Source organism: Microtus pennsylvanicus, chromosome 10 (assembly GCF_037038515.1).
Source record: "Microtus pennsylvanicus isolate mMicPen1 chromosome 10, mMicPen1.hap1, whole genome shotgun sequence".
Lineage (NCBI taxonomy): Eukaryota > Metazoa > Chordata > Mammalia > Rodentia > Cricetidae > Microtus > Microtus pennsylvanicus.
The window spans coordinates 51,515,516-51,530,936 of record NC_134588.1 but is presented as its reverse complement, the minus strand read 5'-3'; the positions used below and the strand labels follow the sequence as shown (position 1 = coordinate 51,530,936).

Below are 15,421 nucleotides of genomic sequence, written 5' to 3'. Positions count from 1 at the left end.
CAGCTCAGTGCTTTAGTCTATCTTGTTCCAAATGACACCAGTGCTGGGACCTCTACCATTTCCCCCGGGGCTCTTGTCTGCATCCTAAGACTGTCTCTACATCCAGCCACAGGGAATAACAAAGGCTTTGCAATTACCAAGTGAAGTCAGGCCCATCCTCACACGCTATGTCTGCCAGGCTAGGGATGGGGAGGCTTGAGCGATTAACCACCAAATCCAATCACTGCAGAGGGCTAGGCTGGATCATTTAGAGCAAACGTGAAATGATATTTTGTAGTTGTTTTCTTCAGTGGCAAGATTGCAGGCTATGAGATAGAGAGGTGGTTATCCATCACCTTTTACAACAATTTCCTCGGTAAGAATTGTGGTCAGCTGAGATTCTCGGCCATCACATAAGCTAAAGGGTTGGCTCCACAGTAACTGTGAGAACCAGTTGGCAGCGATGAGAGTCAGGGAGCAATGAAGAATTTAAATAGTGACTGTCGTTCTATATTCATACCTCACTTGACATCTATTAGTCAAGTCCTCTACTCTCTCACCAAACACTTTTTTTTTTAAATCCTGTGGGCTGCCTATCTGCTGAGAGCACAGATTCCATTCCCATTAAACCATTCTTTATTCTCACTAACACAGGAATTGTTATTCTCACTAACACAAGACTATGTTGACTTCCCTAGCTTTTCTGACCTGTGACTCAGATTTCCTTTTCCTAACTTCATTGACTCTTGTTCTTTATCCCTCAACTTCACCCAGTTCCAGAGCATTTGGCCTCTTCTATGTCTATGGGCATCTATCAAACCTTGACTAGTCATTGGCTGGCTAAGTCATCGGAGCTGAGTTCTTCTCTCCCCTTATCATAAATCACTCCCTCGGGCTCCTCAATCACTTTTATTGCTCTTCTCCAAACTCTCACCCATTTGTCACCATATTTATTGCTTTGAAAGTCAGAACTACACAGGCAAGTCTAGGTTTGGTTCATCAGAATCACATAGAAGGGGTTGATGATGGACCCAGGAGTGAGAGTCTCTACGGGAATGTCAGCAATAACATTGGTTATTTCTTTTTCACTTTGTCAGGCTGCAAACACGGGATTTTCAGTCTAGGAAATCACTTACCAACAAGTTTTGCCTCGATTTCCTTCTGATTCTCCCTAGTCCACTGATTGCTATTAATAGATAGCATTTATTAATCCTTCCTACCATTTACCAAGTGCAGAAAGCAAACTCTCAGAATTCAAAACAAGTCACAAAAATTCCTTTTAAAAGTGACAATACAAGACATACACTGGTGATGGTTCTCTAATGATATATGTTTACTTAATTTCATTGTATCATAGACTTAAAACCTATTAACTTGGTAAATTTATGACATGTATGTTTTATTACAATAAAACAGTCAAAATATAAATAATAATAATAGGCAATAGATAAAGTAGCTACTTTTCCCCAGCCACATGTAGTTGCAAGAACGTGAAAGTCATACAAAGAAATGGCAACTGGGGATCAGGCGCAAATACTCTTTGTCAGCACAGAGCACTTCCTGAGTCTCATATGTCACACCTGCTGGCAGTGCTGGCGGCAACATGTTTTGAGGCCTGTTAGTCTCTCAAAGGACTCATCAAGCTCCAAGAGAACTACAGCAGAATCTGTATGGCTTCACGTGTCTCCAACAAAATCACCAGCTAAGTTCTGCCTGTGGAATTCTCGTGGATGGAGGTGGAGTGGAAAGCAAGAGAAAGGCAGTTTCATTTTCAGATCCCAGCTGGAGGCTGCAGGGCTGCGAGTCAGAGGCAGCATCGCCTGACTCATAAATGGAGGAATATATGGCATGGACGTCATCGGCATGACGTGGCTATGGAAAGGCACAGTGACATTTTTACTACAGACTGTTCAGAATTCAAGCACCCATGAAGTCTACTTCTTTGTGCACAGTTACTCCCATCGTGCCTGGGAGAGAAAGCAGTGACATAGAAACTGCCGACTTGCTGTCTCACTTACCCCTGGTTTGTTCCCCATTCGTTCCGAATGCAAAGATGCTTGTGGACAGGATCCTTCATGTAACCTTCGTAGCACAGACATTCCCCTTCGCATCAGGGTAGGAAGAAAAGAGAAACACATGCCAATCAACTACTGTGTCGATGCTTGAGAAAATCAATGTGAAATGATCAGATTAATCCCCGACTTTGTTAACAGCATAAGTGATACAGTACAGCCCACTGCGTCGCACACACCCCTCGCCACTGCCCTCATGAACGAATCTCCCCGTTTTCTAATGCATGATGATTTTGTTCTTCGAGAGATCTTATGTGAAGGCACTGCATGCACAAAGACCATCACGTCTTTGAGGAAGGGGACATTTTATGTTTGCTTTCTCAATAACACAGCAATTAGCAAGTGATGGGTACATGTTTAAAGTCTCCACATGTGAAGTCTTTCTAAGAATCTGAAACCTAAGTATTGTTACTATATTATGCTGATAAGGGAAGCCACACCTTGGTCAAGGTATGAGACTTGTAAGCCTCTTAGAAATGAACCTATGACGATGTCACTTGAGATACTGTCATCATGCCATGCTTTGAGTGCACAGAACTGCCATGGCATTTAAAGGAGGTTGCAGTTTTTCTCTTCCGTTTTTGTGGGAACTACATTTTCTAGTGAAAAACGCCTGGTTTTCTTTTGAAGGTAGTAAACAAGTATCACCTACACCCTGCATAGCTCAGCATCTTCCTGCTCTTCCTCATCATTAGTTTTAAGGAGTTTTTTGTTGTTGTTATTGTTGTTGTTAGTTTTATTTTTGCATACCAAGAGGTCCAATAGGCTTCTAGAATTGCATACAAGATTACCTTTTTGTGGGTTTCACCCTTGACAAGGCAGGGTTGCATGACGTTCATCCAGTTAAGAAGCAAACGTGAGACCTCCCAAAGAATTGGTACCCATAGCTCTGTTGAGTACCAGTCCTGAAGACAGCAGCCATTGCTTCCTGATGTGACTGTTTTTGTATATGACGGTACTTATCTCTGAGCCACTGTGACTTGTTACACTAAAGCATTTGCTTTTAATCTTCTAATGACTGCTTATTTAATTTATAACCAGTGAAATAACAAAGTGTGATTTCCCAAAATTAGTAAATAACAAATTTACAAAGGTACCAAGTCCTGAGGAGACAATATACATACAGTTTATTTATCTCTCAAGGAAGAGAAACAAGACGGATATAAATAGGATAGCAGCTTTAAATGCTATTTCCTCTTTATGAAGATAAAACTTAATAAAAATAGAATGTATTTGATATTAGAGGAGAAGAGTCTGAACAGTGTAAGCAAGATAATTTTTGTATAAGAATTAGCTCATGCATTTTGAGATTTACCTAGAAGCTATTGCCTCCCAGGGCCTCTATACCAAATAATGGTTACTTGACCCCCATCCCCAAACACTCAACTGGTAGACTAATGAAAATGGGTAACTTCTTAATTTTAGATAAATCTAAGGAGTATTAGAGATGAGTACATTGTTTCATGTCCAGCAATTCTGACTTTAGTATCACAGGCTATATTGGAACCTACTGACCCACTTTGGGTCCAAATTTATTACCTTCCCTGGTACTGGGTTATAGCTACAAATGACCATGGAAATTAAAGTGAAACATCAGAAAATATGACTTGAAGTTGGGTGATTAAAAAAAACCTGCCATCAATGACCATCTTTTGATAAAAGGAAAGAAAAATAAGATTTAAAAATCAGGTACTAGGGCAAAGTAATAGGAGACTCAGAGTTTATACCTTAAGAATTTCAAAGAAAGTACAAACCCTAAACTGCAAAGTATACAGGGCAAGAATAAGGTTAATCTTCTCAAACAGGTAGGCTTTTCATAGGTACTGTGGGCATTAATGACTTATCCTGTGTTGTGACAAACTTTAGGCAAAGGCAATTTATGGGTGACTTTGGCTCATCCATACAGTCCGTCACAGTAGCAGGAAGGGCGCCATCTGCAATCAGGAAGCAAAGGACGATAAATGTTGGTCCTCAGCTGTCTTCACCCTTCGTATGCAGTTTGGGACTCTAGCCCATGGAACAGTAATTGTTATATATAGGACAGGTCTTCTCACCTCAGTTACCGTAAATAACCCCTCTAGACATGCTCAGAGGCTTCCTTCTTCCATGAGTATGAAGGTCTTGTGAAGCTGGCAATCAATACTAACCATCAAATTATGGTTCAAAGATAAATCATTTAAATGTTTAGCCTAAGTATGCAGCTTAGTGGTAGAGTATGTATTGCTAACTATAAGATGGACCTGAGTTTGGATCCCCTGCACCCATATATAAGTACAGTGTGTACTTGTAACCCTAGGTCTTGAGGTAGAGACAGGTGAGACTGGAGAACTCTACCAGAAGGGGTGAACTCCAGATTCAGTTAGAGACCCTGTGTCAATTAAAAAAAAAAAAGTATAGTCAGCAATAAAAGAAGATAGCTGAAGTGAATCTCCAGACTCTATGTGCACACCCAAAGACATACCTGCATACATGTGCACACACAGGATATATCATAATATACACAGAAAGAAAAAAGTAAATAAAAATTTAATTGGTTTATAATTAACAACACCCCCAAGTATAAAGATGTATGTATTATGAATGTATGTATGTATCTAATTCAATTAGCAAGTTAATAGTTCAAATATATCTTTTATATTCTTCTGATTGTCCTTGTTGCCATTAGGCATGAATAGAATGCTAGTAAACAGGATGTAACCATAAGAGAGTGTTGAGCACAACATTCTGATTTGCAGAATGGTCTCAACTGGAGCTGGGGATGCAGCTCATTGGTAAAATACTTGCTCAGCATGCACGAGACCTTGTGTTTCATCCTGGGCATCACACAAACTAGACATGGTAGAGAATGCCTGTCATCCCAGCACCTGGGAGGAAGAGGCAGGAGATTCAAAAGCTGAAGGTCGTCCTCAGCTGTAGAGTGATTTCAAGGCCAGCCCAGGCTGTATGAGACTCTGACTCAAAAACAAAAACACAGAACAAGAATATTCTCGGCTGGACACCTTGTCTAGAACTAAGGATTAACAATAAAGAGAAGCTTCTTCTACATTTGGTATTTGGTTACCACAAAACATGTAAAAATAAATTCAGTAACAACTCCAGGTTCAAGCAGAGACCTATTTTCCTAATGACGTAAATACCTACCATTTGTGTAGCGCATTTACCTTCTCAAATTGCTTTCGTGGTCATTATCTCCACATGAGGCTTCCATCACTTATTACCATGTGGGGACATACTGCTGACAACAGATAAAGCTTTTCTCCACATAATGGCATATGCCACCCAAAGTCAGAGAATCAGAAATTTTCAAACATACCAGGCTAGAGTTTGGGGATATCCAAGATCTGCCTCTCAACAGAACCTCATTTCTAGAATCCACCGAACTTCCCTCTTCTTTATTCCTCCTCAATCCAGTTTGGCCATCTATACTTCATGGAGTTCAGACTTGATGAGGAAAGTTACTATGGAAACCAACTGCTAAATCTTGACTTTAAGAGGGGTTTCGTGTAAGCACAGACTCCGACTGTTAGCTGTGAATTTTAAAGACCCCACAAGGGTGTTGGATGCCCTCCTAAGCCGAAGTGTTACAGTCTCCGCATCTGCTGTGACAGATGGCAGGGAACACATGAGGCGCGGACGCTGTGGCGGTGTACATAGGAATCCAACAGAGAGACATGTCATGGCCACGGAAAAGTGCCCAGCAAGGAGAAGTAACACGTCACAGTGGCTGCAGGAGCTATTTTGTGGATCACACTGTCAGGGAAGAAAGCCCACAGCAAGATGTTGGCACAGGGAATAGAGACCTCCATACCTACTTTTGCTTGGTACCTTGGGGACAAACACGTTGAGCTGCATTTCATGGTGAACAGGCAGAACCTTTGCTCATTTTTACAGTTGAAGGACTGAGTCACACAACCTCATCTAAGAATTAAGAAAGGCCTCGAAGCAAGGGTTCCTTGGGTTGACTGTGTTCACCACAGTTTGTTTTATTATCAAACCAAATTAAGGCCAGAAGCCCTGAGTCATTACACTGCTTCAAGTAGTGGTTGGCTTTTATTAAATAGGACTGGCTGTCCCTTGTCTAAAAAGAGAAATGTTCGTCTGGACATGGATAACACCAAATTGCCTAATAATCCCCCACCACTGGGCGTTAGCAGGAAAGGGACAGGCCCAGGTTTGAACAACCCCCAGGAAACTGAGAGAGAAGACTTGGAACATGCTGAAGTTCACCCTGAAGGAAGAGGAGGTTTTGATGGAGCTACAGACATGAACTGGGAATGAGTGTACACTTTAGGTTATAGAAACAAAATGGGGGCTGAGCTCTCCTGATTAACTGGGTTAAAAAATGCCTGAGACAGAAAGAGATGGGGTGTAGAGAGGGGGGAACACAGTGGCTCAAAAAAAGCAGAGAAGCTGAGGCTGAGTTGTCTGGAGACCTGGCCGGTGCCCCTCAGCAGCGTGATACATTTTGACCTGTTCTTGTCAGCCATAGGCCATAGAAAGATCTGGGAAACTAGGGATTTGGGGAAGATATATTAGATAGATACTAAAACAGCCAAATTTGAGTTTTCTTGTACACCTGTGCTCCTTGCATACATTTAAAAAAAATAATAAAGACTGCAAAGCTTGAAAAAGGCAATGGAGGCTGTGGCTAGAACTGATGTGGCTGAGAAGTGAAGCAGGTGTCTCGGCCTCGGCTGCTGTGCACATGACAGAGCAGAGGCTTGGAACAAGCAAGGAGGAAGCCGATGTAGCTAGGTAGTCTGCCGCCAGCAGACAAAATGAAAACAAACAACTGCAAAGTGTTCCCCTTAGACCTCACAGGAAACATCAGCCTTAGATGGGACCCAGTAGACACCACACTCCACAGGCTTAAGGCTTTGTCACTATCTCAGAGATGCTCCTGAGAGGCCAGTCTGGCAGGGTGGACAAGAAGACTGGCAGTTGGCAAAAGGCCTCATCAGAAACTGAGGCTTTCAATAGTCACTAAGAAGGAAAGAGAAGAATCCTAAGCCTACCATCTAGGTTCCCTTCCAGAAGGACAACATTAGGAGAAACATTGTAAAATGACCAGACTTGTGAATTCTGGTATAGCCATGCACCCTGAGCTTATAGTTCAGCTGGGCTATTAACTAGGCAGTGGTTAGGCAAGTTTGGCAATACACTCTAAAGTGAGGATAAAAATACTGTCACTTTGTAGTATTGTGAAGGAGTTTTGATTGTCTAAGCTTGGTGACAACATGATAAACACTGCCTAGCATGATTTCTTGTCACAATCATTTCCCACCTGTCATTACAAAGTGGTGGGGAGATAGACCACAGTCTGTTGTGTGAAGTCCTCAGCAGTCTGAACAGAACTGGAAAGCATCCTAGATCTTCCCGTACCCGGGTCCTAGGACTGACCCGTCAAAGTTGGTATCTGATAGAAGAGGATCACTGTCCTCAGCGAAGCTGCAGGTGGCAGGTACAAACGTCTTGTCTCTACTTTCTCAAGCCCACCCACGCATAACCAGTTCTGGGATGATTAGAACATTTGCCAGTGACAGTTTGCTATTGTCCAGGCTGGTCTCTGAGCTCCACCCCTCTCATGTAACACGGTGTCAGTGGAAGGGAAGGCTTGAACTGAAATAACCCAGCAAGTTTCCTATAGCCCTGGTACTTTTGTAGCCCCCTCCCACAGCTTTAGGAGTTCTGAGATCATGACGGGGGTATAGGAAAAGGGGGAACACAACCCATTTCTCTCTTTTAGCCCTTTTGTTCTTCCTTTGGTGTATTTGTAGCCCGTCTCAAACTCAAGTGTCTAAAGCAATATCAATTCATTGTGTCATGCCTGTATAGGCCAGCGGGGACTAATATGGGTTCTCTGGGGCTAAGATCAAAGTGCCTTCAGAGTAAGTCTACAGAGTTACGCTCCTTTCCAGAGGCTATGAGCGAGAATCTGCTTCCTTGCTTCTCCCCCTGCTAAGGGCTGCCTGCACACCTGGTTCATGACTCGTCCTTCATCTTCAAAGTATACAATACCTTGATGAACCATTCTTTCATCAAGGTACGTTGACCCTTTCTCCCTTCTACTTTGGAGAAGTATTGTCATTTAATTGGGACACCCAGATAATCTAGGGGAATCTTGCCTTTGTAACACTAGCTGTTAGGCAACCTCAGTTCTATTTACCATTTTACCTTCCTTTGGCATGCAACATTACACACCTACAGATTGTGGGAAGGGGGATGTGGGCATCTGGTGGAGTGAGTCCACGTTTCTGTCTCTCACACCTGGTGTTGTGGAGTCCTGTGCAGATGATGTCTAAATACACATGTAGATTTGGGACACTTTTAGGAAGGCTGCCTAAGGGGAGCTCCAGGCACCAAAGGCTGCTCCTTCCCATTGCCTGAGCATCTGTGTTTGTGTGCTTGTGTGTTTATGGGTACGTGTGTCTGCGTGAAAAAAATACACAAGTGCATTTGCACAGCCCTATGAATCCATATGGGCAGACCCCTCAGCTCGGCTGGGAAAGCACATGTCCCAACACTCTGACATTTCCAAGTAAGCTAGCTGGAGGATTGCAAAAAATAACGTCGCCTTGACTTGGAGCCAATTCCCACACTCAGCTCTTTGGAGAAAGGCTCTAGGATGGAGTGTGGGAGGCGATAAAGTTTCTTAGTGATGAGCGTGTGGGATGACCACATCATTCCATGTGCAGAGAGAGGCAGCACGGGAGGGGGGGTTTCCAATTCCAGCGTTAATGAAAATGAGAGGTTCCACAGCATCGTTTCTCAGCTGCCACACCAAATGGAGATGTCCTACCTTAGCTTTGCTGCAGGCCTTGGGTTCCTATTTTTAGTACCCTTGTGACTTTCTAGTTGGGAATTCATTGGTTATCACAGATACCAGGAAACCATTTGCAGGGGAGGTGCTTCCTGAAGTCATTTTGTAGGAAGGATTAGAAGTTCTACATCTGGAAGGGGCTGAAGGGTAGACAGGAAGACTTCCTTGATACAGACAATAACTTCCTGGCACACCCATCAGGAATGAATGCTTAGTACAGGTTACATCCTAAAGAGCTGAATGACATACAGATTGGAGTGGGTATATTTGCACATATTATGTTACCTTTGATAACCTGATTTCTGCTTGCTTTCATGAAAGGTTATAGACAAATTCTCCTTGTAGGTAGCCAAGGGACTTAGGGCAAATTAGGCCCAGATAATCAAACATTAGGTAAGGTAGGAAGGTGGTTGGTGTCCAACCCTCCCAAAGCATAGAACACCTAGTCCCCTACTTTCCACGTGTAACTGTGGGCCCTTTATTTCCTTTCATGGCAAAAAGGAAGCATGCTAGGTTCTCTGGAGTTCTCGTTGCTCTCAGAAGTGAGTTTAACAGCTAAGATTGTCCCAAATCCTCCTAATCCTAACCAGCTGGAGAACAAGGGTACCAGAGGCCAGCTCTGCTTCATGGAGAGTTCCCACCTCTGAGACAAGCTCTTTTTAATTTCTTCCAAGCACGCTAGCTTTTGGGCACGGTACACAGCCCATCTGTTTGGTTTGGTGTTTGCCTTGACAGCGTAGGAGGAACGGCGAGTAAGCACCGTCTTAGACATCAGATGTTGAAAGTGCTGTACTTTCTCCTCCATATGGGGACCTAGAATCTCTGTCATGGGCCCACGTAAAATAAGTTTAAAACCTAAGAACATGAACTTTAGATGTCACAGTTACCTGCTGCTTTCTCAGAGAGATTTAATAATAAAGTACCAAAAATGCACATTGTATATCTTGGGCCACATCTGTAGAAAGTCCTTGCTGAACACCCTGCCTCTCTTTCCAGAGTTAAACATGGTAGACAAAGATCTTGAGGATTTGGCTCATGACTCCTTCCTTTATTGCATAGTATTACACCACTTCTCCAGGGAAATTCTACCTGTGATATTCTAGTTCCTGAAAATGGTCTTTGTGTAGAGACCACTCTTTATGAACCTCTTACTATGGTTTGAATGTGAAATTTTGTCTATAGGCTTCCGTGTTTAAATACATAGTCCCCAGTTGGTGGCAGTGGAAGGCTGTGGAAACTTTTGGACCGGAAGTTTAGCTGGCAGGTATAGGGCCATAGGAGAAGAGGTTTAAATGTTCTAGGCCAGCTCCATTTCCAGTGAGAGCTTGTTTCTGGTCCATAAAGATGTAATAAGCCACACCACCACTCCCCTCCATCACAGGCAAAACCCCATATACCAAGCCTTCCCTGTCATTATGGACTGTGTTCCCTTCAACTATAAGCCAAAATAGATCCTCTCTCCTCTAAGTTGCTTCTGTTAGATATTCTCCCGTGATAACCAGAAAAGTAAACCCTTTCCCGCCACGCAAGTATACATCTTTCTGGCATAGAGACCCAGGCTCCCGAGCACGCATGCTCCCGGGGTAAGGCAGCCACCGCACTTCACACTACCTGAATCCGAGCCTTCCTCAGAACTACCCTTGTCTTGCTTGATGGAGTAACACACTTAAACATGTCTATGGCCTTTGTGCAGTGATTTATCTCTAAGATTCATTGGAAGAAAAATAACGTCCCATGTGCCCTACATTTCCTTGTGGAGAGGTTTGTTTTAATAGTACTTATAAAAACAAAAAATTGAGAGCTTTCTAACTTTAAAGTAATGAGACTGTTTAAATGAGCTGGGATAAAATGCCCATTGCAACAGCAAATGGCCATTAAATGTTAGTGAGGATTATGATTATGGAAAATTCATATGATGGAATATTAAGGCTACAAATTCAGAAAAACTCAGCTAGACTTCCTATGCTTCCAGGAAATCTTTTTAAAAATATGCATTGGCTAGTGATGGAAAGAAAGGACATAAAAAGTTTTAAAGTGATTTATCTAGGAGACAGAAATACAGATGATCATCATTTCCTTCTATACTATTTTTATAATAAACATGAATTAATTTTGCAATTATAAAATGGCTAGTCCCAGTAGGTAGATAATGACAAAATGGGCAATGGAGGTTGTTCCAAACTGTCCTTTTTATAATAAGGCTGCAATTAAGATCTTGTCCAGGCTCCTGCCAGACTATTGCAGGTTTTTATGCTCAGTGGCTCAACACATGGTGATATCCATGGGCGGTCTACTCATGAAATGGAAAGGGGGCAGTGGAATTGGGAGAAATGATTTGAGTTTCAAAGGAGTGATTGCAGAAGGCATGCTCTCTCTGACAGTTACCCGCTTCCCGGTGCTCCCGCCTACCAGTTTCGGGGTCACATTGGTGTTCACAAGGGTCCAGGAGCCGCCGGGCACAGAGGTCCATGGCCCAGGGCCCACTGGAGTTCTGCTGCGAGAAGAGAATCACTTGGGCAGGGTTCAGCCAGTCACTGGCATCCAGCTGGCTTCCCTCCAGCAGGATGAAGCGGCTCCCTACAGGGTGACAGAGAAGAAACGTGTCTGCCGATGCACACACAATACATAGGCGCAAGTCATCAGAGATGAGCGTGTCCTAATCCAGGACCATTACACTCACCAGCCCTTGCCTACTATTAGTACTAGTACGAGGGACTGGCAGATGGAGGATCTGCCTTCACAATGACTGCTGGGAGGCCAGAGACATTAAACCTTCCAGATATATCCTCCCCTATTGCTGTGCCTCGTATTGCTGTAGTGTTCCTCGGGGATAGAGGGACAGAGTGGCTCTGTGGTGACCATGGCATGGTTCCATCAGACTTAGCTACAAGGTGTTGGCACTGGGTCAGGTAACAGTGACCCATTGCCTGTCATGGTGTGCCCCGAAATAGCAGGTCCCCGGATGCTGTGAACATCCCCACCTGCTTCCAACCTTGCAGCAACCAGAGAACAGACATTAACAAGTCAATTAGGTGCTTTGGGTTTAAATGACTTAGGGACACTCAGAATCTCTCACCTGGGCAAAGCAAACCAAAGCACGGCTGAGCCTTACACACCTCGACTGCCCCAGTTGCTTTTCCTTCCTCGAGCACTAAAGGACTGTGGTATCTATCCGCCTGTAACCAGTGTGCTTTGCATTTCTGTGGTTGTGGAGAAACGGAGATGGCCCATTCAGTTTGTTATTAGCTCAATTTCTTAGGTCATCGGTGGACAATCTAACTGTATCCTCTTCCTTCCTGTTTGGAGCACATCCCTCTTCCCCACGACAGTGGCCCTTGTTTGGTTTGTCCTCTGCCCAGCCTAAAAACTGCCGACTGAAGAAGCTGTCATCTTCTCGGCAGAATGAGCTCACCATCAGCGATCAGGTGCTCGGGGACATGAAGGGTGATTTTGACAACAAGAGGGCAGCTGACGTGAGAGGAGCACACGAGGCCAATCACACAGCTGGTGACGCTGATCAGGGTCAGGGTGGTCTTATTCACAGGACTTCGGGGAGAGCCCACTGAAAGCAAGACAAAAACAGGACACGGTGGTAAAAATCCCAGCACTGACTGTCTGACTCGGCCTTCTACTGGCAAACAAGCGTGTCTGGCAAACCTAACTCCCAGCCATCAGAAAATATCTCCACTATGTGGCCTCAGGAAGCTTCATTGGGGACATCACCTGTTGAAGAGAAAGTGAACTTGACCACCTGGTGGCCTTCAAGGTCAGTAGTGGTGAGCTGAGTGCATATTCTCTGTGATTTGACTGGATCAGACTCACAAGAGGACACAAAGAGGACATCTCTCCCTCTGCTTCCCTAGCTGAGTTCAAAATTCTTGGAGGCAAAATAGTTTAATCGTTGTAGTGCAATCCCGTTGCTGTTTGCAGAGGGTGCTCTAATGCCAGGCTCCCACAGTGTAAACCCAGGCTTCCAGGAGGAACCTCCCCCAGTAGAAGAGCATGCACTTCTTCTATGGTGTGCAATGATGCTGTCACACCAGAATCCTCTCCTCCATTCAGACACCACTGGAAGGGATGGAAATGCAAGAGCTTACTTTGCTCATTTGGGGGGACTGGATTTTCTCTTGCTCTTAGATGAAGTGGTGGCAAGCAGAGGGATGGTGAAGGGAATGGCACTTGGAGGCAGGATACATGTGGGAGGGTGAGAAAGCAAGGCAATGGAATGTATAGTTTTTCCTGGAATTTTCTTATTTATGTTAATATTTATTATTAATAGTAATGTAAGTCCAGTTAGGGGAGGAAACTGTGCTAAGTTTCTTTGTACATTATTTTCTGGTAAATCCTTGTCTGTTCATAATACACACCTGTGAGCCTGGAGAGGCACTGTCTACTTTGCAGAAGAGGGAAATAAGTCTCAAGTAGAGGCCCTAATTGTGACAGCTAACACTTACGAAATGGTCATTATGTGTCAGGTACCTGTGCTCAGAGTTCTACAGGGCTCACATCATTGAATAACAATTGAGGCTTCATGAAGTAGCTGTCATAAGAGGCTGCAGAGTGGATCCAAAGCCAACTCTCTATAAAGGACAGAGCCTTTGGAACTGCTGCTCTCAGGAAACACGGGGATGAGTGTGGCTTTCAAGACCACCCATCTGTCAGTGTGTGGGCTCTCCCAAGGGACTGTGGAGAGGGCTGTTGGGAGGATGAAATGCAGAGGCTGCCAATAACCTCTGGTTCTTGTGAGTTGGAAAGGTGCTATTCACACTGGGATCTTTTCAGCATGGAGTCCAATTCCTCAAACTTAAAGATCCACCCAGCCCAGCCTCAGAAGCAGATCCACCATAGTCAATACCTTCTAGCACCAAAATACCACGTATCCCAAACTATATCTATCACGTTTCTCAAAACCCAGCTTTCTGTCCTATTTCCATTGTCCAGTTCTCAATTCAAACAACTTCATTATGCCCAGCTCTCTCCCGGCTTGCTCACAGGACACACTTTCTCACCGCCAAGGTGTGTGTGTGTGTGTGTGTGTGTGTGTGTGTGTGTGTGTTCATTTTGTTTAAACTTTCATATCCATTCTCTCATCTTACCTTAGGATTCTGGGGAGTATCTGTCTCCCCCTCATAGATACACCCCTGGCTCTCAGCTAGCATCTCTACTGCCTCAAGAGGAGACCTCCACATAGCACAACTGACAAGCTAACACAGCAGTCCAAGACTTGACGTCACAACAGGGTCACAGCTTCCTGGATTCTGCCGGTCTTTCAGCTTCCTTTTCTATACCACCCACAAGCACGCACCCTAGACTTTACCGTAGTAAAGCTGTTTCTCAGCTTTCTCACCAGACCATCCCTTCCATGCCAGTGACTCTGCTCATATTATCTCCTTTCCACAGAAGGCCATTTTGTCACCTTGTCATCCCAGTCCACACCTACCCTTCCAGACTCAGCTCAAACAATAACTTCCCGAAAACACTTCCCTGAAACCTTCAAGAACAGATTCTCACTCATCCCTGCCCCTGCAGCCCTCAGTGAACCCTGCTGTTACAGCTCTTAGCGCACGATGACATCCCTGTTTGCAGGCACTTGCCACTGCTCTCCCATGATTGCAATAACTAGAAACAGATATTTTTGTCCCTTTCCTCTGTGTGCATCATCAACCCACAATCTAGCATGCCTGCCTGCCTTTGAATTTTCCAATGGTTTCCTATTCATTTGCAGAAGGAAGCGCAATTGCAATAGCCTGGCAGGTCTTTGCTTTGGTAGTTAGCTTCTTCTCTGGCTTCACCCCTACCTTCCCTCTATGTTTATGTTTATACCCTGGCTAGAGCTGCCATCTCCCTCACTTCCTTGACAACCACATTTCTTGGAGTCCTCCGAGCTTTTTATGTACTGCATTCCTCTACTGAAATGCTCATACCCAAGACTTCTTTTTCAAGACATCCTATGCACTGCCTATATTTCAGTTCTAATTCTTCTTTATTGCCTCCTATTGCTGCCATGTGGAATTAAGTGTTATCGCTTCTGAGTACTCATTTTATTTATTTATATTATTACAGGAAGCCTTATCATTGTGCCATGTTTTCTTGTTTCCACTACCTATCACAGAGGCTGACCCAGAGGAGGTAGGTTAGAAGATGCTTTTGTTGGTCTGATTGATGTATCCAGTCCAATTAAGCAGGCATTTACACACATGCATTATAGGTAAAATCCTTTAGTAGGCACTTTGAAAAAATAATTAGGGCTGCTCCGCCCCTGAGCCACTTATAGTTTAGTTAATAGCAGTAGACAGCTGATGCATTACAGGGGCTTGGAATTTAAAGAAACAAATCATTTTATCCTCTAAAGCAACTAACTCATCACCAGGAGCCTTCTCCAGTAAGTCTTTAGTGGAGTAAGACACGCCTACTTTGGTACAGCCTAGATCGTGTGTCTGTTCTATAAAATGTTTTGAGGATCAAGGGAGAGGGAGATACTGTCACCTGCATTCCCACTTCAGGGAAAAGGAAACATTTACAGGTAGACGATTAAGAGCCCACTGGCTCT

The 15,421-nt window shown here is 44.0% G+C and overlaps 1 protein-coding gene across 2 annotated transcripts in view; it reads right to left on the bottom strand.

The window, feature by feature from the left end:
• Astn1 (astrotactin 1) overlaps window positions 1-15,421 on the bottom strand; it is a 329,272-nt gene that overhangs the window by 154,977 nt on the left and 158,874 nt on the right. Inside the window, exons 6-8 of one of the 2 annotated variants that reach the window (XM_075988353.1) lie at window positions 12,284-12,433; window positions 11,281-11,448; window positions 1,998-2,082 (exon numbers count right to left, since the gene is read on the bottom strand). In XM_075988353.1, the coding sequence (XP_075844468.1) occupies window positions 1,998-2,082; window positions 11,281-11,448; window positions 12,284-12,433 (403 nt within the window). Of the gene's footprint in view, window positions 1-1,997; window positions 2,083-11,256; window positions 11,449-12,283; window positions 12,434-15,421 lie in introns of both variants that reach the window. The other variant, XM_075988352.1, reaches the window with a different exon arrangement.